At 39.2% G+C, this 21,932-nt stretch overlaps 2 protein-coding genes across 3 annotated transcripts in view; both read right to left on the bottom strand.

Annotated features, from left to right (window-relative positions):
* Positions 1-779: 779 nt before the first annotated feature.
* On the bottom strand, positions 780-6,868 carry blcap (bladder cancer associated protein). Its single transcript, XM_022220341.2, has 2 exons — positions 6,731-6,868; positions 780-2,515 (listed from the first exon to the last, which is right to left on the bottom strand). Exon 2 carries the CDS (start codon positions 2,348-2,350, stop codon positions 2,087-2,089), a length of 264 nt encoding a protein of 87 aa, XP_022076033.1. The 5' UTR covers positions 2,351-2,515; positions 6,731-6,868; the 3' UTR covers positions 780-2,086.
* A 6,796-nt stretch (positions 6,869-13,664) lies between these two features.
* The window catches only part of podxl2 (podocalyxin-like 2), a 52,157-nt gene continuing 43,889 nt past the window's right edge, over positions 13,665-21,932 (bottom strand). Inside the window, exons 11-14 of one of the 2 annotated variants that reach the window (XR_007942053.1) lie at positions 20,509-20,688; positions 18,843-19,004; positions 15,267-18,757; positions 13,665-14,795 (exon numbers count right to left, since the gene is read on the bottom strand). Coding sequence is in view for 1 of the 2 variants with exons in the window: in XM_022220340.2 (XP_022076032.2) it covers positions 18,698-18,757; positions 18,843-19,004; positions 20,509-20,688 (402 nt within the window). In the remaining variant the exon portion in view is untranslated. Of the gene's footprint in view, positions 18,758-18,842; positions 19,005-20,508; positions 20,689-21,932 lie in introns of both variants that reach the window. The other variant, XM_022220340.2, reaches the window with a different exon arrangement.

The following is a 21,932-nucleotide window of genomic DNA, read 5'->3' as shown; positions in this document are numbered from 1 at the left end:
ATGCGAGCGTTTTCAATCAATATGTTCTTCAATATCTGAATTTCTACACTTGGAAGAATGTGTAAAATATTAGCAGCACTTCTGTTTATTTCTTGAATATATATTAAAGCTTATTTTATCTTGAATTAAGCAGAAAATAATCTGATTTAAGCAGCTGGAATCAGAGTATTTTGATCTTTTTTCTTTTAAAACACTCAAAAAAAACAACTGATTACCAAAACAGCTGCAGATTAATTGAAAGGTTGACAGTTAACATAAATGATTGCTGCAGCTCTGTTTTAAATAAAGACTGTGCAACATGCAGACTTTAAGGAGGCCATATACTGTAGAGACTATATATGATGATTTATCCGTCTTTTCCCAAATTTAGATATTCCTGGATAGAAAAATCATGAATTTGTGGCAAGAAAATATAACTGCAAAAAAAGCTGACTTGTAATTTTGAATTAAAATTCTCACTACACCCTAAAAACTATTCAAAGAGCATCAGTTTATGGTGCACGGAGCTTCGTTTGGACCTAAATGTCACCATCTAGTGGGAAATATCAAGCAAACAAATGTAAACGGACATCCATAAAAAGATGTTCCGCTGCAGGCCGTCACCATTTTTGGAATGTGAACATGAGCTTTCTGCAGAAAAATCCACTAAAAAAAAAAACATATCTATAAAAACAAAGAATTCAGAGGTCTAACAAACGTTGAAAAGGCAAAACAAACCCTTTTAGTGAGAAAAATATCCTTTCTTTGTTCGGTAAAACACTGAATTCCACGCGGACGAACACGTAGAGAGGAAAAACTTTATTTAAATTAAAACCAAAGCAGTTGTGGCTACACACACACACACACACGCAAACACACAATTGTCAGACACACAAACGGGTACAGAGTATAAACACCTTAGCTCGTGTCCGGCAGCTAAACGTAACACTTAGAGCAGAGACACACAAGGAAACCTGGATAAACTTCTAGCGAACACGTGCTGCTGTTTCCCGTCTGTATTGCTTAATGTGGCTGGAAATGCGGTCCATCTCCTCTTTGCTTCCTTGTGTCTCGCTGCTTCTTTAAATCAGCATGTCATGATCACAAAAAAAAAAGTCTCTCATTCTCCCTGCACACATCCAGACTCTTCTACCCTTTGGAAACTTTCAGCATTTTGTTTTTAATTCATTAAAATCTGTGTGTGAACTGGAAAAAACCAAAACAAACAAAAAAGAACCCATGCACAAGAAACAAAAAAACAGCAAGAACAAAAGAAAAGTTTGGATCTGGAGAGAGGAGGGGCAGCTGCAGAGCACAGTGGGGTAATAACACACGGGGGTGGGGCAGTTCCTCAGCATTGTCACACCTTTCCCCAGCTTTGTGGGTAGCGACGCGGCAAAAACAGGGTGGGAATTATTCACAGCATAGATATTGATTGTCCAGTGTCAGTGTGCTCTAATTGTTGAGCATTTCGTGTGCAGATGCCAGATGTGGCGACGGAGTTTGGTCATGTGGGGCTGAAATCGGCACTTTTTGCTCCCGTTTTCTTTCGATCACGTCGAGACGCCGACTATTATTAAACACTCCCCGGCGTTCAAAGTCTGTCGAGCGAGAGAGCGCGGCCGCCAGCGCAGATTCTGCTGGGAGTTTTGATAAATTTGGCAGTTTGAGGAGCGAAATATTTTCCATTTCAGAGCCAACAGGTTTCATTGAAAGTGGAGTCTCTCTTGGAAGTAAACAAGGAACCAGAATACTGAAACACAGTGGTGACTTTAGGTGGATGTTATACTGTAGGTTTAGAGTGAAATTCTTCTTTCCTCAGCACCGAGTTAACTCATGTCTTTCCCTTTGCAGTTTCTAGGTTTGAGTGCCTCTCCTTCCCCAAACTAAAGTCTCCTCCGACAGCGCTTTCCACCTTCCTTGGGTTCTTTACAGCATTACAGAACAGCATCCCTCTGTTTTAACACCATCTTTGGCTGGGCGCTCTTAGTTTTCCCTTCCAGCACTGCCCACAAGAATCGCAGCCCGTCCCTCTCGCAGCATGGCAGCATCGCTCTACAGTAGCCTCCCCCCTCTTCCCCTCTCCTCCAGCGCTCGCCCTCCTCTCCTAGGTTCCAACAATCGCCGGGTCGTGGGCGGCGTCCGGCAGCGAAGCGTCCTGGCAGTGGTACAGGAAGCAGTTGCCCCAGCAGCTGTAGCAGATGAGGAAGAGGGCAGCCAGGAAGACCAAGGCACAGATGGTGCAGGGCTTCCTCTCCAGCAGGAAGCTGAGCAGGTAGAAGCCCATGAACATGGAGTGGTTGAACCACAGCGCCGGGTTCAGCGGCTTGGGGATGAGCAGCACTGGGAGCAGCCACTGTAGGCAATACATGGTCTCTATGTCCGGGGAAGGAGCTCGGTGGAGGGTTTAGTGTCCGTGAGGGCGGCTGGAGGACACTGAAGGAAGCTCAGGGTGAGGAGATGATTCTATCCGACGGAGCTGGGATGATGCAGGAAGAGTTCGACGAAGACAGATGTCACCATTGTCAGGTCATCCCTGGAGGAAAAAAGGGAAAGTTTTAAAAGAAAGTCAAATTTGAACCAAGGTTTGGTCAAACTCGAGCTAAAATACTGATTATTTTTAGCCATTAATCCTCCCCCCCGTCGGACGATGCCGCGAACAGTATTGGTCTGGTGAAGTCGCCCGACGTGTCCTCCTTTTGGGCGTTACTGTAGGACCCGATCCTACTATCCGTTTCCCCTCGCACAACCAGCCCCCCACCCCCCGCGTCGGACGTTACGGAGCAGACCGGACTGAATATTCGTCATTAATAGGAGCCAAATATCCGGAGCCCATAAACTGCTATTTGGGCCAGCCCAAGTGTCTTTACAGTTCACACTTATTGTACTTCTTGTCCTGCTTTATTGAGGCATCAGTGGTATCCAGCTGCTGAAACACGCAAGTCAATAAAGTTTATCTTCAGACAAATAAGGAGCAAGTGCTATCAGTCAAATAAACAGCCAGTGCTGCAAACCCAAAGAATTATAGAAGTAATTTAAACATTTGTGGTGTGGAAGAATGTGCCAATTATTCCCTGAGAATGGGAAAAATCACATAGTTTGCCGTGTAATCAATCTGAAATGTGCAAAAGGATTTATTGTTTTAAACTATTGTCCCTTGGTTAATTTTAATTATTTAACAAAACAATGCTCCCTTTTTTGTTTAGTCTGTATGTCACCATTTTGTCTGTTATGATGCTGCTACAGGAGAGAAAAATAACACTGACTTGTTTGTATTTCATTAGGCTGATCTCAGTTGTATTGGACAGAGCTCAGCTAACTATGTGTCTTTGGTGTTCCCTAAAAATAGCAATGGGGGAATTACTTTGGAACTTTTGCACAAAGGGAGGCGAAAACTGCAATTAAAAAGGGGGTAAGTCACTGAAAAAAAGATAGCAGGGCTGCCACATTGCTCAGTATAAATCTGCAAAATGTACAATATCCTGTTGGAGGTGGAAGCAGGTTCCCTTACTGAAGTGGATTTGAAAACGATGACACATAGGTAGCAGAAGGGAAGGAGGACGTGGGGTGAAATACAGCACAAATGGCAGATTTAAACCTGCAGGTAACACTCAGTGAATCACAAACCGGGTTTTCATCAATCTTAATACCATCTTTGTAAATTTAGCAACATTTTCTTGTTGTTTTTTTGTATTATTTTGTATATTCCAAGTGCTTGCATGAAAGTGCTGTGTGATGCAGTGGCTTCATGCCAAAGACCAGTTTCCCTGCAGGACAATAAAGCATCTTATCTTAATCTGCAGATTCTGTTCTCAATCAGCTGCCCACAGGGAAATAAAGTCTGTGAAACTTCCTGGTGCCCATAACTGTCTAAAACACAGATACTATCACAGCTGACAAAGAAAAGCAGCAAATTATCAGACTTGGAACAAGAACATCTGCTTAAATCCCAAATCTACTAAGACAAAAGCACATCTTTAAACTTTATTCTTGTACTGCATATAAATTTCATTAGCACCGTTATCATGCAACAGTCCAGGGCTCAAGGATCCTTTGTCACTTTATTTATATACACTACATTCCATTAGTGCCATATCTTTTATCACATTGAATCTACTTGTCAGTTATCCAAACAGCAGAGTCGATCAGCTAATCATTTATCTAAAAGTTCCACGTTTAAATCAGACATCTTTGTCGACAATGACTGTTGGATAATAAACATGCAAACATCCGAGACCGTGTTTGCCAAAATGTCAACCGGAACTTTAGAAAAATTGCAATGGGCCACTGTTTTCTGAAATTTTACCAACGATCCAAAAGTTTTATCAAACCACAGAGGGGGGAAAAAGCAGACAGATTACTGCCAATTTGGGTTTTTAGTGCTGATTTTTTTGGGTTTTCTCCTGACAAGACCCTTGCTTGTGTTGTATTTACTCTCTGATGTACGCTGCTTTGGATAAAAGTGTCTGTTAAATGAAATGGTAGAATTTTGCCACTTCAGGAAGATAGAATGACTCGTCTTTAAACTCCATATTTATAGAAATATAAACACAACACAGTCACCTGTCTTTTCCTGCCAAATCTTGAGCAACATGAGACATAGAGCCACTCCTTTAATAGCTACAAGATCGCTGGTTTGGCACAAGCGTCACATTTTGCACATGTAAATACTCCATCATATATGGAGGACACAGGTTACAACTTACAAACCACTACATTTAAAGGATGAGAACCAAAGGCAAGATAGGATATCAAAACATGCTGATTTTCTGGCTTTTTAGCGCCAAAGTGAGGAATGACAGCTGCTGGCTCAACGCCGTTCTGCCACATAATAAAACATGGGTGTCAAACACACAACCCGCTGGCCAAAACCGGCCCTCCAAAGGGTCCAGTCCGGCCCACAGGTCAAATTTGTAAAGAGTAAAAATGACAAAGACATTAACTGCGAATTGTAAATCTGTAAAACTATAAATCTAAAGTAATTTTTAGACCATGACAAGTTGTTTTGATCATAAAGTAAAATACTAGATTGCTAATTGTGCTTTTGTGTCTGACTTTTGTAATATTTTGTCTTTTTTTTGTCTGACTTTTGTCATTTGTCTCATGGTTTGCCATTGTGTCTGCTTTTTGTCTTGCTAGAGGTTTTTTTTTTGTCTTTTTATAATTTTGTGTTTTGCTTTATTTGTTGTTTTTGTCGCTTTGCATCTTCGTCAATTTTTTGTCTTTGTGACCTTTGTGTCGTTCTTTTGTGTCTCATTTTTGTAACATTTTGTGTTGTTTTTGTTGTTTTGCCTGACTTTTGTAGTTTGTCTCATGTTTTTGTCATTTTGTGTTTCCTTTTTGTCTCGCTCATGTTATGTCTTATTTTTGTTGTTTTGTGTTTTGCTTTATTCGTTTTGGGTTTGTCTCGTTTTTGTTGTTTGTCCATTTTTTTGTCGTTTTGTAACTTTTGTCTCTTTTGGTTTTGTTTTGTGTCATTTGTAATAATGTTGCTGAAATTTCAGGTTGTTCATGAAATTTTGTAAAAAGATAATTCCTTAATTGTGAACCTTTTCGCACTAAAACAAAGGAAGTGGTGGTTATTTATTGGTTATTATGCTCCGATTTTACTGGTCTGGTGTATGTGGAACCTGAACTAAAACGACTTTGACACACCTGCAATAAAACTTAGTGACTAATCCCTGCCCAACCCTCATTAATGACTTCCAAAAGTAAACATTTAGCCAAATGTTTAGGTGTTAACTTCCTTGTAAGGGCCTCATAGCTTAGCTGTAGCTGTGTACTTCTCAGCTCCAGATCCTAAAACCACAACAACAAGACACACAACAGCTGATTTAAAATGACATGAAACTGGTGTGAGCCGGTGTGGAAATGTGCCTGGAGTTTAAAGTGACTGGTCTGAACAAGAAAACTGGCTGCGGCTGGCTGGAGGACAAAAGCAGAGTTACTGTCAGGGACAGCTGCTAGCTTACAGACTGCCACCTTAGAAATGTTGTTATAACCAACCATAGCTTGTGACAACTAGTTAGTGAGCTAGTTGGGCTAAATTAGCAAACACTGAGGCAGAAGTTCATCTAAGCTGCTGGTTATTGTTGACTTAAAACGTTCAGGTTCTCTGTAGCCAAAGATTAAGACCACTAATCAGTCCTAAAGCTAACCTATAGCTGGTCTAGTCTCTAATGTATGAAGAGACAGGAGGGTAAACCAGACCCCATTTAAAAGTTTGGTTATTTAAGGTAACCAGACTTGGAGTTGAAAGCAAAATGCGCCATCCGGAACCGCACACAAGTCGCTTTAGGAGCCACTGGTTATTTCGCTGTACTGGTAATACAACAAGCTGCATTTATTTTTGAGCCTTTGTTAAAAATCAGGCTGTTTTATTTATCGCCTTCCGCAGAAATTCATCGCAGTGGGCGGTAACGGCAATTAGCTTGCAGCCGTTACTAAAAATACTAGGTTTGAAAAGAATTATTCTACATATAGATCCGATTCTCAGTTTGCCACAACACTGTACATTTCGAGAGTAGTTCACGTCATATTCTGGTATAAGACAAGCCAGCGTAAAGTGCCAACTTGGACCGGAGGTTGGCACTGACAACAGCATGTATCGGAGGCTAACTAGCGAGGTTAGCTTCAAAGACAAAAGATTTCGTTATTACTGTTGAACCGCCGGAGTAAACAAAACAGATAGTGTTTTTTTTAAAGTGTGGATTTGCGTTTGAATGAGTGTGAGAAATTAAACTGAACCAACCTGACATATTTTGGGTTCATTCTCAGCAAAGACAAACCGCCAGCACCATGTCTGTCTCAGCAACCGACTGCGCACGTAGCTGCTAACAAGCATTAGCATTAGCACGAAGGACCCTTGCTGCAAAGTTGAGGCCGTTTGTGGTGTCTGTTTTCTGCCTGAGTAGAATTCATTTCACGTCAGCAGAGTTTATCACCAGAAAATTGCACAAACCCAGGGGACTGTAGACCAGTTGTTATAACATCCAGATCATTTAAAATAACAGAGAAAGTCGTAAATAAAAGGCCATCTAGAAAATAAAGGATATATACCAAAATAAAAGGGCAGCTTTGGGAAGATTACTATGCAATGCCAAAACAAACAAACCCCCAACAGATTTCTCTTCTGTAATCTTAAAATGCACAAAAGAATACATTTACATGTCTAATGTCAAATGACAATTAAAAAGGGGGATTTAGTAGTTTTAGTTAGTTAGTTTAGTTAGTTAACAGTGATAGGTTTTTATAAAGAAAAATCCCATTTCTTGACAAATACTTAAAATACCTTCACAAATTCATCATAATTTGCCATTTATTTTCTAATTCCTTAGATGAAACCATTAAATCAAAGTTTAATTCCACGGATGCATTTATAAAATTAGATACAACTGGTGACAAACAGAAAAAAACAACTAAATCACGAAAACACATTTTTTCAACATTTTATTCAGTGTATGGTGTCCAAGGACTGGTAATCTGTCAAAATGCAGTTTTGATTCAGTTCAATTTTGTGTTTGTAGTGCCAGTACACAACATATCATCATCTTATAGCATTTCGGGTGGTAAGTTAAAGACCTTATGAATTGTAAACCCAAGTAGAGAGGGTGTCTACCTCTGATTCCACAACAGAGTCTCATAACTGTAGGCTCTGCACCCAATTCTACTTCTAGAAACTCTGGGATCCACAAGTAAATACATTAAGGTCTTTAATATAAAATGGAATGTGGTCATTAAGAGTTTTATGTGTGAGAGGCAGGATTCTATAGGCTACACTATCCTGGATTTTATACAGAGCAAATGAAGAGAAGCTATACGGGAGAAACATGATCTCTTACTGGTTCCTGTCAGAACTCTGGCTGCCGCATTTCTTATCAGCTGGAGGTTTTTAAGTGAATTTTTGGGACATCCTGACAGTAGGGAACTGCAATAGCCCAGCCTGGAAGTTGCAAATGGTTAGACTAAGGTTTCGGCATCACTGAGACAAGATGGCCCAGAACCTCTCAGTCCTGGACTGGTCCTGAAAAGGAGAAGGTCCAACCCCTCTTCAGAAGTTTGGTTCTGGAACCATTACTATGCATGGATTTGAGTCCAACGATATCTAGTCGGTACCGCTCCACCTCCAGCACCAGCTCCACTTCCTTCCCATTGAGGTGACATTCCACGTCCACACAACCGGCCTACACCACCAGGGGGCAGCACACTGCTGTCCATTTCCAGCGTTCATAGCACCAGACCTTGATTTCCAGCCCTGTGGGTGGTGGGCTCATGCTGCTACTACGGGTTGTACCAGAACGAACCCCACAGCAAGTCTAAGCCACCAGACACTCGTAGACAAGCTTCATCCTGGACCAGTTTTTTTTTTTTAATCTCATTGGGGTTTTCTGAATCGCTCTTTGTCAAACTTTATTCCTAAAGCACTTCTCACACAAATGAAATTTAACAAAAAGTGCAGTGAAACAGTACAAACAACCCACCACAACAACCGTGTTACAAATAAAAGGACTGTAAAACAATGGCATTGAGGAAACATTATCTTAAATAACACATGCATGCGGTAAGGAAACATACAGTATCTGAATAAAGAAATAGGTGAAGGGCAAAATTGAAGTCAAAATTCTTTAGCAAAAAAAAAAGAATAAACAATACATTGAATGGACTAAAATATGAAAACAAGTGAAGAGAGAAATTACTTTAATTTGTTCTAAGAAGTGTAATAAAGTCAATCAAATCAAAGTGTGAATAAAAAAAAATAAAATTAGCTCTAAAAAGGAATGCTACATTAATAAAACCACTAGAATCATTTAAAAGTCTGACTAAAAAGGTAGGTTTTGAGTTTAACTTTAAAACCATCAGCTCTTTCTGCTGCTCAAGAGATGTATTAACAAAATACTGTCGTTTTTGTTCTGACTTTAAAACAAATAATTTACTTAAAAATCCACAAACAGAAGACCTGAAGGTTCTGAAGGGCTCACAAAATAATATGTAATCTACTAGATATGAAGGAACCAACCATTAAGAGCTTTAAAAACAGTAAAATTATCTTAAAATCAACTCTAAAAGTGACAGATAACCAGTGCAGAGACTTTAAAATGATTTTCTTGGCCTACAATTTTTTAAGACATCTGTGATTTATACCAAGAAACTACTGTTTTTCATTGCATTCTTTTTCAAAGGATCAACAGTTTTAGTGTGACTGGAGTCCCACCAATAACATTATCCACCTGTGTGGGATTAACTTCAGAAGAGCTGCTCTCCATTGTGTTAGCACTGAAGTAAATAGTGATGGAAGAACTTCCTTAAATTTATTCTGAACATCAGCTGTAGTGGAACTTCTTGAAGTCCACTGGTGAAAATTCAACTAAATCTGGCATTTTAAGAAGGTAAAGCTATAAACAAAAAGGCTAAATGGAGAAACAAAACATGCAAATAAGTAAATAAAAGTTTTTTAAAAATCCACCAGACCATAAAAACAGACGACATCACATTAAAGCAAGCATAAAATATGGGTTTTAAGAAGAGATTTTAAAGAAGACTGATTTTAGCTTGGAGATGATTCAGATGTGAAAGAAACAGGACTAGAGATCAAAGGTTAAGTAATTCCTAGATTTCTGGCAGTAGGTTTTTAGGTCATGATTACTAAGACTGATTTTTGTGTGTGAATAAAAGTCTTTCTGATTCAGAACATATTTGCAGGCCTCTTTCTTTATTACCTATGCCCTTTAGTGGTATCTTTAAAGGGTGGAATGAAGTTTATTTTGCCCCAAGTGTTCATCATAAATGTTTTCAACTTTATAATGAGTCTGTTAGGGTGATACAAGTCATCATTATGCTGAAGATTTCATTGCAGGCAGGTGAGAATAAACTTGTAAGACTCCCCATTAGTCAGTTAGAAGTGAGGAAGCTGCTTGGATAAAAGGCGAGATGCGTTCAAGAACCAAAAATACAATTCTAGTTGGTTTCTGCATCATCTCTCCTCAGATTTCCTGAAACCATCAACTAGATTTAACATTTTATTCCTCAGTTGTTTCTCCAAACTTTGGCTTTTAAGTAGTGATGTTACGCTCGAGCCAGTTTGCTCGACACAGTGCCGAGCTTTTGAAGCGAATGTGTTCCGAGACAGTGTTTCGATCATAGATATATACAAACGCTAGATGTCTCGAGACGGAGTCGGCAGCGTCGTCACTTGGCAGCCATCTTAGGACAGGGGACTGCTCTGGCGCACTGTACTGTAGTCAATGGTAAGGTGGATGATTTCCTCACTTTAACACTCATAACTCGCTCAATTCTTGATTGATTTACAAACGGTTTAGTTTATTACAAACCTTATTAACGTGGCTATGATTCAGGCTCAATTCCGAAATCGCAGCTTTTCGTTTTGAAAAATGCGGCATAGTTGTGTGTCTTTTCTGCCTGGCTACTCACATTGAAGATGGTGTTACTCACAATCTGATTTTCAATGATTAGGTTTTCCTGAGACCAACGTTTTTTGAGAACCTAATCTTTAGGTGAAATTACATTCTTTGTGGTTGTGGTTGTATTTATTTGCTTGTTAAGAGACTTTGATTGAGACCTTAGACTTATTGTTTGTATACATCTATGCCTGGATTAGTTAGCCTGCAGCCGAAATGCATTGTGGGTAATGTAGGCACCAGGTTCATGAAAAGAAAAGACATCATCTCTTTTTGTTGTGCATTGATTTTGGTTGAGCTTTGTTTTTATCTGTGCATTAGAAAGCTGATAGTAATAAAAAAGTGCAATGCTAAATATTAAAATTACATTTACATCCATTTATGCTGAAAAAAGCTGGTATCTGTGTTCATTATTATATGAATTCAATGGTTTTAATTATTCTTATGTAAGCAGTAAAACAAGTACATCTCTGACGTTTATAACAAACCAAGCTGTTGTAAAATCGGTTGAAAATTGAGCAATCTACAGTGATTTTAAAATCCATGCTCCATTGACTTTAATGTTATGAGTGATCGAGCAGCCCTGTCCCAAGATGGCCGCCATGTGGCGACGTTGCTCCCCATAGGCTGACAGCGCTCATGAGCCATCTAGTGTTTGTATATATCTATGGTTTCGATCCCTACTTCAGCACGCCCACAATCACGTGACTATCGAGAACGAGGCCTCGTTACGTCACATCGCGTGTCGCGGTGCTTCGCGCGAACTTTGAAGGGGTTGGACATTTCAATCTGTCCAGGTCTTAAAAGGCATAGGGGTCTGATTCACTCCTGAAATTGTGGGTTTTTGAGAGGAGGAGATCACGCTAGTGCATTTGCCATTTGTCATTTTGAGAGAAGTTAGGGAGAGTATACATTTAGTTAGAATTTAGTTTAGATATATCTAGTTGCATTTCATACATTAAATAACACACAGATACATATGCATTGATTCATTCATACACAACACACATTCATTCATAGAAACACACTACACATATATGCACACAAACATACATATATAATGTTTTAAAACATTTATTGCAAGTACAAAGCAGTGAGACAAGCAGTCCTGAGGCTTTTTCATTTTTTTCCACTTAGGTGCAGTTCTGACACAGGACCAGCAGATGTCACTCTTCTGGTTGTGTCAAATGCTTCGAAGCAATGTGTCATTCTTAAAGCAGATGTGTCAAAGTGGTTCATTGCTTCATGAAGCTTCGATTTCACCATCACTACTTTTAAGTGGAAGCTGCTAAACGGGTCCTCTAATTTCCCCAAAACTAAAGCAGTAAACCCCAAACTATTCTGTTTTTTCACAATTTATAAAAAAAAAAGAAAAAAACTAACAGAAACTCAGAGCCGCATCACAACACACTGGCTGACAGAAACAAAGAGTAATATCTGCTGCAGTTTGTGTAAAACCCACTTTATAAACCGTTCAGCTGGAGGCTTCAGCCAATCAGCTTCCAGAGAAAACCTGCCCCATCATTCACAGTCGCTAACCGACTAAATCGATTCACCTGCAGCTCATTTTCTCAGAGAAACAGATCCTGATGAGGGTGTAAACGAGCTTCAGGTGCTGCTAATTTGTGGAGAGACAGTTTTTGGTCAAGAAGCTTCTGTGGAACATTTTGTTCAGTTTCATCCGGAACAAGCTGCACAGTTAGTTTGAAACAGCAGCAGAACCTCGGTAGTTTTATAGCACAACAAACATTAATATTTAGCAGCATCAATAAGATATTGAAAGAACACAGTGAACAATGAATTTATGAAGCTTTGCCCAAATCTGGTAAATATTTTATCACTGTGATGCTCAGTACAACACTGGTGTACTGAGCTACATGTTGTTTTATTTCCAATAGATGTGGCAGGTTGCATTTTATTTTGACTTTACACGTCCTGCTGTTGGAAATGCTCTTTGAATGACCAAATCCACAGAAAGTGGTTCCCAACAAATCCACCAATTACTCTGATTCAGACAGAATTTGTTACAGAACTGTAACCACAGCTACTCACATCTTACTGTTACGTCTCAAACAAATGACTTGTTGACTCAAACATATTCCTAATGACTTGGACACGACTGTAGTGACTTCAGCACAATCATGGTGACATTATGACTCAAATTTGACAAAGACTCAGTGACTTAATCCTACTGACTAAGACAAAATCCTAGTGACTTGGACATCACTGCAGTAACGATGATCACTGTAATTCTGATGTGACTCCAGTGACTCAAACATAACCAAGTAGTTTCAGTCATGACTGCAGTGACTTGGACATCACTAGACGACTCGAGCATCATCATAGTGACTCAAATATGAATATAATGACTTGAACATGACCGAGTGACTTGAACCTTGATCATGTCCAAGTCACCACACATTGTCATGACTGAACTGTCGGCAATTTTACTGTTATGACTCAAATTTGACAACCACTCAGTGACTCGGATGTGACCCTAGTGACTCGAACATGACTGTAAAGATTAAAAACACGACTGTATTGATTAAACCCATGTCCTTGGTACCTCTGACTTTAACATTAAACACTTAAACACTGAAGACTTGGAGCTCGACTTGGACTAGGGGTTAGACATAAACTTTATGACTTGAAAATGACTGGTGTGACGCACCGAATATTCGGATACCAAAATTAATATCCGAGTACCGCCGTAGTGAACGAATATTCGGGATATTCGGGTCCAGCCCTACATTATACTGACTCAAACTTGAAAGTATTGCCTTGAAAATGACTAGAGTGACTCACACTACATGTTGGAGTCACTGCGTTTATGTCCAAGTCACCAAACACAGTCACGACTGAACTGTCGTGACTTGAACATGGTTTAGTTACTTGAATATTTTAACTGACTCAGTCATGATGACTCTGCGTCATTATAGTGACTCAAACATGAATGTAATGACTTGAAAATAACTTGAACTACATGTAAAATATTTTAGTATATTTTAGATAGACTGGAAAAATCTATAAAAAACATTTTTTTTGTTAAATTAATATCTTTTTTTTACAGTGTGAAGCCGTAACATACGAAATTGTGTTGTATTTATCTCAAACTGTAATGTGTTCACAGTGTGTCAGTAAGCAGGAACTGTAACTATGATAAACCACTTTCTCGACTGTTTTAAACAGCCAAAACACAAAACCAGCCATCCATTAATTTACTTTCTGCGCTAATTCAGGGTTTCAGGAAGAAGAAACGACAAAAACAAATACGTTTTCTTCAAATTTTTATTTCTCACACTTATTACATTGACAACCAAAAAATTAAACAATATGTGATCAAAATGCATAAAAACAGACATAGAAAAAAGACCTGTAAAACAACAGACAAAAAACAATAAAATTCAGAAATGAAAACCCAACAAAATGTTTAAATGTTTACATCATACCTTGTCGACTTTACAAAGGGTCATTTGTGTGTTTTTGCTACAACTGAATGCCCATTGACTTGTACTAGCAGCACTGCTAACAGACATCTGTGAGATTCTGAGAAGAAAAACTAAAAAAAAAAACTTGAAAAAAATCAGAATCTGTTCAGTCCAAGCAACATAAAGTCTCTCATTTGTCAAACTAAAAGCAACATCAGCTGTGTGTTTTTGTTATATTGATGCTCGCTGCAGTGCTGAAAGCTACATGCTCGTCTATTCTGCCCGTACGTTGTGCTCTCGGAAACAGATAATCTACGCCGCAGGCAGTTATTTAAAGTATTCACGAAAGACGGTTTTTGTCCTGAATCCTGCTTAGCCGACAAAGTGCATATCGATAGTTTATAGTGAAGCCATATACAGTATCGTTACATCAAGAAAAGTCAGAGTAAAAAAGCGAAAACACCAGCGACGTCTGGATGAAATGCAGATGGGCAGGAAGTAGAACACAGACCAACAACAGCAGCATCAGAATCAGTCTTAAAGACAAATAAAAAGAAAACAAAACGTGATTACAGCTGCTGATTTTCTGTCTCCACTCCAGCAGTGATTTGAGTTGAGGATCACAGAAATACATCTCAGATTATTTTGTAATTCTGATGTTACTGTTTATGCTGAAGTTCAAGACACGAAGAGTTGTGCGAGTCCCATTTTTGACGTGTTAATTTGAACTTCAAGTGGTTGGTCAGTTGTTGCCATGATGTTTTTGAAGTCGGACAGAACCATAGGCATGGACGCCATTATAAAGACTCAGACAGGATGCTAGTGACACCAAAATGACTTTGATGTGACTGCAGATGTGATTCGAACATGACTCAGTAATGTCCACGAAGACTTAAACACGATGAAAGTCTTACAGATCTGAAACAATTGTAGCATCACAAGTGGAAATTACTTAAACTCGGTCATAGTGACTCTGACATGTCCTCTGTGAGTCCCGGGTGAGTTATGTTGACTTGGACGTGACTATAATGACTCTGACATGACTGCATTCATGAAGACATGAACACAGCGAGTCAGACAAGATCAAGACCACAGTAACTCAAGCCTGAATGCGACCACAGTGGCTTGAATGTTACTGTAGGAACTCGAACTTGTAGTGACTCTAATTTCTATAGTGACTCTGGCATCATTAAAGCTCCTCAAACATCACTGTATAAATTGCAGAAACTTGGCTGTAGTGACTCTGACATATCCTCTGTGACTCCTGGATGACTTTAGTTGACTTGGACAGGACTGTAGTGACTTGAATATGATGATAATGACTAGAACATGGTTGTAATTAATGGGCCATAATAATGATGACTCTGCATCATTGTAGTGACTCAAATATGAAAGCAATGACTTGAAAATGACTGGAGTGACTTGAACTACATGTTGAAGTCACTACGTTAATGTCCAAGTCACCAAACAATCATGACAGAACTGTTAGGACTCGAACATGACCACAGCTACTCGAAAGTTACTGTTATGACTTAAACTTGTCAATGACTTGGTGGCTTAAACATAACCCGAGTGACTTGGACATGACTGTAGTGACTCAAATGAAGTCCTGGTGTCTCGGTGTACTGGTGACGTGGATATCAATAGGGATTTGAGCATAGACATGACATTATAGTGACTCATGAACATGAATGTGATAACTTTAACATGACTGTAGTGACTTGAACTATATGTCGGAGTCACTCTGTTCATGTCCAAGTCCCCAAACAAAGTCATGACAAAACATTCAGGACTCAAAAATGACCACAGCTACTGGAATGTTGCTGCTATGACTCAAATTTGACAAAGACTCAGTGACTCAAACATAATCCTAATGACTCAGACACAATCCTGGTGGTTTGCACACAACCCAAGTGACTTGGACATGATTGTAGTGACTCGAGTGAAATCCTAGTGACTTGGACATCACTGCAGTAACGATGATCACTGTAATTCTGATGTGACTCTAGTGATTCAAACATAACCAAGTAGTTTTCAGTCATGACTGCAGTGACTTGGACATCACCAGAGCGACTCGAGCATCATCATAGTGACTCAAATATGAATATAATGACTTGAACATGACCAGAGTGACTCAAACTCTGGTCATGTCCAAGCCACCACACATTGTCATGACTGAACTGTCACCAATATTACTGCTAACACTCGAACTTTACAACCACTCGGTGACTCAAACATGACCTTAGTGACTCGGACATGACCCTAGTGACTCGGACATAACTGTAGTGATTAAAAACATGACTGTATTGATTAAAAACATGTCCTTGGTACCTCTGACTTTAACATTAAACACTAAAACACTGAAGACTTGGAGCTCGACTTGGACTAGGGGTTTGGCGACTTGGACTTGGACACCGTAACTAGCTAATATGTTCATGCTTTCGGCCTGTAAATGTCGCCGCCCACGTGTCATAGCCTCAAGGTTTAGCCAGCAGCATACTGCAGCCATTTATTCCAGCGCTATTGGAAATAAACGAACAAACGAACAAAAATAAAAGCGGCTAAACGGCACACGAGTATAGCGATTCACGAGACGAGTCGCCGAGTCGTAAACATCCTCAGCGCTTAACAACCATTCCTATAAGCAAAAATAGAGATATTTCAGTCACCGTATGTAGTAACATTTAACATGATGCAGCATTTTTCAACGATGATAGTCGCTAGTTTTCCGAGAGGAATCGATAAAGTGCCAAAACATTTCTGTCAAAAAGTTGCTACAGGTTCAACTTCGTGTTCGGAGGAGCAACTAAGAGGAGTCGCCACCGTCAGACCATTTTAAAGGCGCTAATATGAACGCAGCACTGTAAAAATACTCCAGTCCGAGTCTTACATTCAGGGTATTACTTCTGTGATTGTAGTAATAGTAGAAAAAATGCAACATGTTAAATTTTATGCAGAAAAAGTGAGTTTTTATGCCATTTTGCTGTAGTACTTGGTGCCATTTTGGGTGATTTTGCATCATAATAGCGAAATATTCATCTGTAGCTAAAATAAATATACTTTGTTACATTCCACTACTTCCGTAATTGTAGTATTAGTAGTATCATGAATAAAAAGTGATTTTTTACTTCATTAAACTGTAGTATGTGGTGCCATTTTGGATAATTTTTGAATACTGTTGGGTATTTTTGTTCCGTTATAATGTATTTTTGAAGATCATGATAGGTTTTTTATTTAAAACATTAATCTGTAGCTAAATGAAATATACTCCCTACTTCAATGACTGTAACATTAGTGGAAAAAAATAAAAATATTACATTTTTATGTCTAAAAAGTGAGTTTTTATGTCATTTTACTGTAGTATTTGGTACAACTTCTGACGATTGTGAATACTGTTGGGTAGCTTCACCTACAATAATGTATTTGTTATGATCACATCAGGTTTTATATGGAAAATATTAATCTGTAACTGAATTAAATATATACTCAGTAACATTCCCCCACCTCAATGATTGTAGTATTAGTTAAAAAATGCAAAATACTATATTTGTATGCATAAAAAGTGACTTTCTACTGTAGTTTGTGGTACCATTTTGACAATTCTGAATACTTTTGGGTAGTTTTGTTCTGTTATAGCGTATTTTTGAAGACTGTGATATGTTTTATATGCAAAATATAAACATGGAGCTAAAATAAATATACTCACCACAGTGATTGTAGCATCAGTCGAAAAATGCGAAATACTGAACTTTTATGCATAAAAAGTGAGTTTTTAGGCCATTTTACTGTCGTATTTGCCACATTTTTTTTGCAAATTTTGAATGCTGCTGGGTAGTTTTAGCCCCTAGTAACGCATTTTTTTTAATAATCACATCAGGTTTTGTATGCAAAACATTAATCTGTAGCTAAACTAAATATACTCAATTACATTCCACCACTTCAGTGATTGTAGTATTAGCAGAAAAAAAATGCAAAATACAAAATTTTTATGAATAAAAAATGAAATTTTATGTCATTGTACTGTAGTATGTGGTGCCATTTTGGACAATTTTGAATATTGTTGGGTATTTTTGTTCTGTTAATGTATTTTTAATGAGCATGATAGGTTTTATTTGCTAAATATCAATCTGTAAACTAAATATACTCGGTTACATTCCACTACGGTTAATTAAACTTTTTGGATATCTACTTTCAGTGGGACGCATCATATTGTATGAAGTTACTTTGACAAGATTTTACAAGGATTTGAAAAATTAAAGAAAAAATATTCGTCTTTTCTGAAAATTGTTGGTAATTGTATCTAATTTTAGAAATATATGGACAGTATTGAACTTGAATTTAACTTTTTCATGCATTAAGTAAAAGGGACAATTTGTGAAAATACGATAAGTTTGCAACAAAACAGAGTTGGAATCTAAAAAACAATGTAAAAAAAATTATGGCTATTTTCTTTTTAAGTTGTTTTACATAACTCATGACATTAAAGCTCCTTTACATTTGAGGATTCGTCTCTAGTTTTAATTGTCTACAGAGCTAAGGCACAAAGCTAAACATATAATTGCGATGGTCACATTAGCTAAAATCAAGCAGGGGTTTGTTTTGAGTTTTTTGGAAATTCTTCATTTTGTCTCAGCTTGTTTTACTATTTCAAATATTCAGACATGTAAGAGATTCACCATTTAGAGAGATTTGAGTGTGTGATATCCAAAATGACGTCAGTGACTCCTCCTGCTGAGCTCCTCTCACTAGACGACACATCTTTAACATCCATCAACAACCTTTTCCTTCATTTTTCTCTGTTTCTTTCACCATTTCCATCCCATCATCTTCCTCTTTCCTCTGTCTGTCCATAAAAAGATGCCTCCTCTTCGTTGATCAGAGATGTGTATCCTGCTCCTCTTCCTCCTCCTCCGTTGCTGCCTGATTGACAAACACCTGAAAAAAACCACACAATCGAGCCTTAAAAACAATTATTTTCACTTTATTAATATAGCCACTTAACACCTGGTCATCCTATCACCTGCCAGCGGCTGCCCTTCTCTCCGCCTCCTTCCCCTCCCCCCGCGAGCCCGTTGGTGCTCGGCTTTTTCTCCCGCATCTCGGGATGGCTGTCATTGGTCACGTCCAGAGTCGGGTTGTCATGGCAACCGTTCTCCACGAAGTGAAGCTCCTCAGCGCGAAACTGCAAGGGGGAAGAAATAAAAAAGCATCAGTTTGTTTGTCGAATTCATGTTTATGTTGGTGTTGGTGTTTATGGTAGTGTTCGTGTAAATGTTTGTGCTAATGTTTGTGTTATTGTTGGTGTTTATGTTGATGTTTAGGTTGGTGTTTGTTTTGGTTTTTGTGTTGGTGTTGAGGTGTCTGTCCACTATATGCGATTTCCCCGCACGGCAACGCACCGCATCTGAGGCGGTCACTAGTGGACCACAACATTGCCACACAACAGCGCTCCAACAACAGCGGGCCGCTATGTGGTGACGTGACAGACCGTTCAGCTTGACGGTCTGGCAGGCACGTTGGATAAACACAGCGGCTCGGTCGAAAACTTTTCCTTTTATGTCAAAAACACTTCAGCGAGAAGTATTTCTGAAAGCATTTGAGGCGAGAAATCAGCTGTGCAGCAGCTGAATCTGTCCTCATTTTAGTTCACTCGTGCCTAGTTTTGATGTTTGAGAACAGTTTCACGATGCGAGGAATCTCTGCACCCCGCATCTAATTTGCATAAAGTAGAAGTCCAGTGTATTTTACGTAAATGAGCTGCAGCCCTCTCCGGGTCAACACACCGGATCACAGATGGAAACGCACTGCAACCGGACCAGAATGCCACGTGCGGAGTGTTTCCAGCTGCGATCCAGTGTGTTTACCCGGAGACGGCCGTAGCTCATTTGTATGGAGTAGACTGGAACCCGGTGCAGAGATTTCACGCATCATGAAACTGTCCTCAAACATCTAAACTAACCATCGGTGAAATAAAACAATTACAGATTCAGCTGCTGCACAGCTTATTTCTCGCCTCAGAAATACTTTTCGCTGGAGTGTTTTTGTATTATTAGGCAAAGTTTGTGGCTGAGCCACTCTGTTGGTCCGGCTTAAAATCCAGGAGCAGACCAGCCCCCGAGTCGATGTGTTTGTCTAATCAGGGGCAGGCAAGGAGCTGGAAGGTGTTGAACACAGTTTGCCGTGGAGGAGAAGCTTACAACAGCTGTATCTGTGCACGCATGGTAACCATTACTGTGTTTGAAAAAAAGGGAAAGTTTGTGGCCCAGTCACTGTGTTTATCAGACTTATCTGCTGGACTGTCAAACTGAAAGGTCAGCCATGTGACAATGTTGTGGTCCGCTAGTGACCGCCCACCGGCCGTGCCATTTTCAGATGCGGTGCGTTGCTGTGCGGGGAAATCGCATATAGTGGACACGTACCTTTGGTCTTTGTGTCGGTATTTGTATTTATTTTGGTGTTTGGGTTGGTTTTTGCGTTGGTGTTTGTTTATTTTTGAGTTTATGTTGGTGTTTCTGTTCATGTTTGTGTTGGTTTAATGTCGGAGTTGGTCTTTGTGTTGGTATTTGTGTCTATCTTGGTGTTTATGTTTGTGGTAAAGTTTGTGTTTATGTTGGTGGTTGTGGTTATGTTTGTATTTATGTTTACATTTGTGTTTATGTTTGTATTTATGTTTACTGTCGGCCCACCGTGGTCTTGGTGGCCGGCAGGCGTCTCTGCCAGCAGATGTAGATGAATCCAGACGTGATGATGACCATGCAGACGGAGCCGATGATCACCAGAACCACAAACAGCTTTCCGTAGTCGCTGCGAGTCTGACTGGGCTGAGACTCACAGGTGCTGGCAGCACTGTAGCTCTCAATGCCCATCTGATGACAAACACACAAAAATACACGCAATCAAACACAGTTTAACTGGATACGAAACTACGAAACAAACTGGATTTTTTCCAGTACAGAACAAATATTCTGCATGAGTTCCATAAAAAGGAAGCAATCTCAGATGAACATTTTTTAACTTAACATAACGAATATTATTTTCTGTCACTGACACATCATTGGCAGCCATATTAATTTTTTTTCAATTAAATTTCATTTATATAGCACCAATTACAATTCAGATTGTCTCAAGACACTTCATAGAACCCAGAAGACCTGAAAAAATTAAAACAGACATTTGTCATCTTGGACTTTGGGAAACCCTGATCGACATCTTTTAGTTCAATTCAATTTTATTTATATAGCACCAATACCAGGCCAGACTGTCTCAAGACGCTTAACAGAACCCATATGCCTGAACCCCCAGAGCTCTTTATGTGGGGGGACCCATCTGCTGCTGGCCGCCGGGTTGAGAGGGACAGAAGAGAGGTAGACATCTAAAGAACTCTTGAAAGACTTCTTTGGTTCAACCACCAGTAAGAAATTCATTTAACCCTGTAGAAGTTATGTTTTAATGAAAAAGTAAGCTCGAGATGGTTAACTGATTTAGAACTGGTTGTAGGACTGATTTCAGACCGTCTTGGGCGGGTTTTGTCTTAACCCCAAGAACACCAAACCTACTATCAAGCATGGTGGTGGCAGTATCATGCTCTGAGGCTTTCTAGAAGTCTTTTTGTACTGGTCTCAGACTGTCTTGTAGTGGTCTTGGACTCTTTTCGCAGTAGTTTAAGATTGGCTTTGGTCCCAATTTTGAACTGGTTTTTGACTTTTCTGGGACTGGTTTCGGACTCTTTCTAAAACTGGTTTCAGTTTTGGTTTTGGACTGGTTTCAGACTATTCTGACTGGTTCTGAATTTTTTTGGACTGGTTTAGGCTTGGTTTTGGTCCTGGTTTTAGATCTTTAAAGGATTGGTTTCAGATTGTCATGGGTGGGTCTTTTTTAACCACAAGAACACTAAACCTACCACCAGGCATGGAGATGGCAGTATCATGCTTTGTGGAACTGGAGCTTTATACAAAGTAAATGGAATAATGTGGAAGAAAGATTACCTCCACATTCTTCAGGGAAACCTAAAATCATCAGTTTTTGGGTCTATTAGCTGTATTAACTCAAAAATTTAATGTCAGGTTTGAAAGTAAAATTAGCTTTGAAAAAGTTACCAAAATGACAAAAT

The sequence above is a fragment of the Acanthochromis polyacanthus genome, chromosome 5, assembly GCF_021347895.1.
Source record: "Acanthochromis polyacanthus isolate Apoly-LR-REF ecotype Palm Island chromosome 5, KAUST_Apoly_ChrSc, whole genome shotgun sequence".
Taxonomy (NCBI): domain Eukaryota; kingdom Metazoa; phylum Chordata; class Actinopteri; family Pomacentridae; genus Acanthochromis; species Acanthochromis polyacanthus.
The sequence above is the reverse complement of the archived record's forward strand: the minus strand, read 5'-3'. Positions and strand labels throughout refer to the sequence as shown.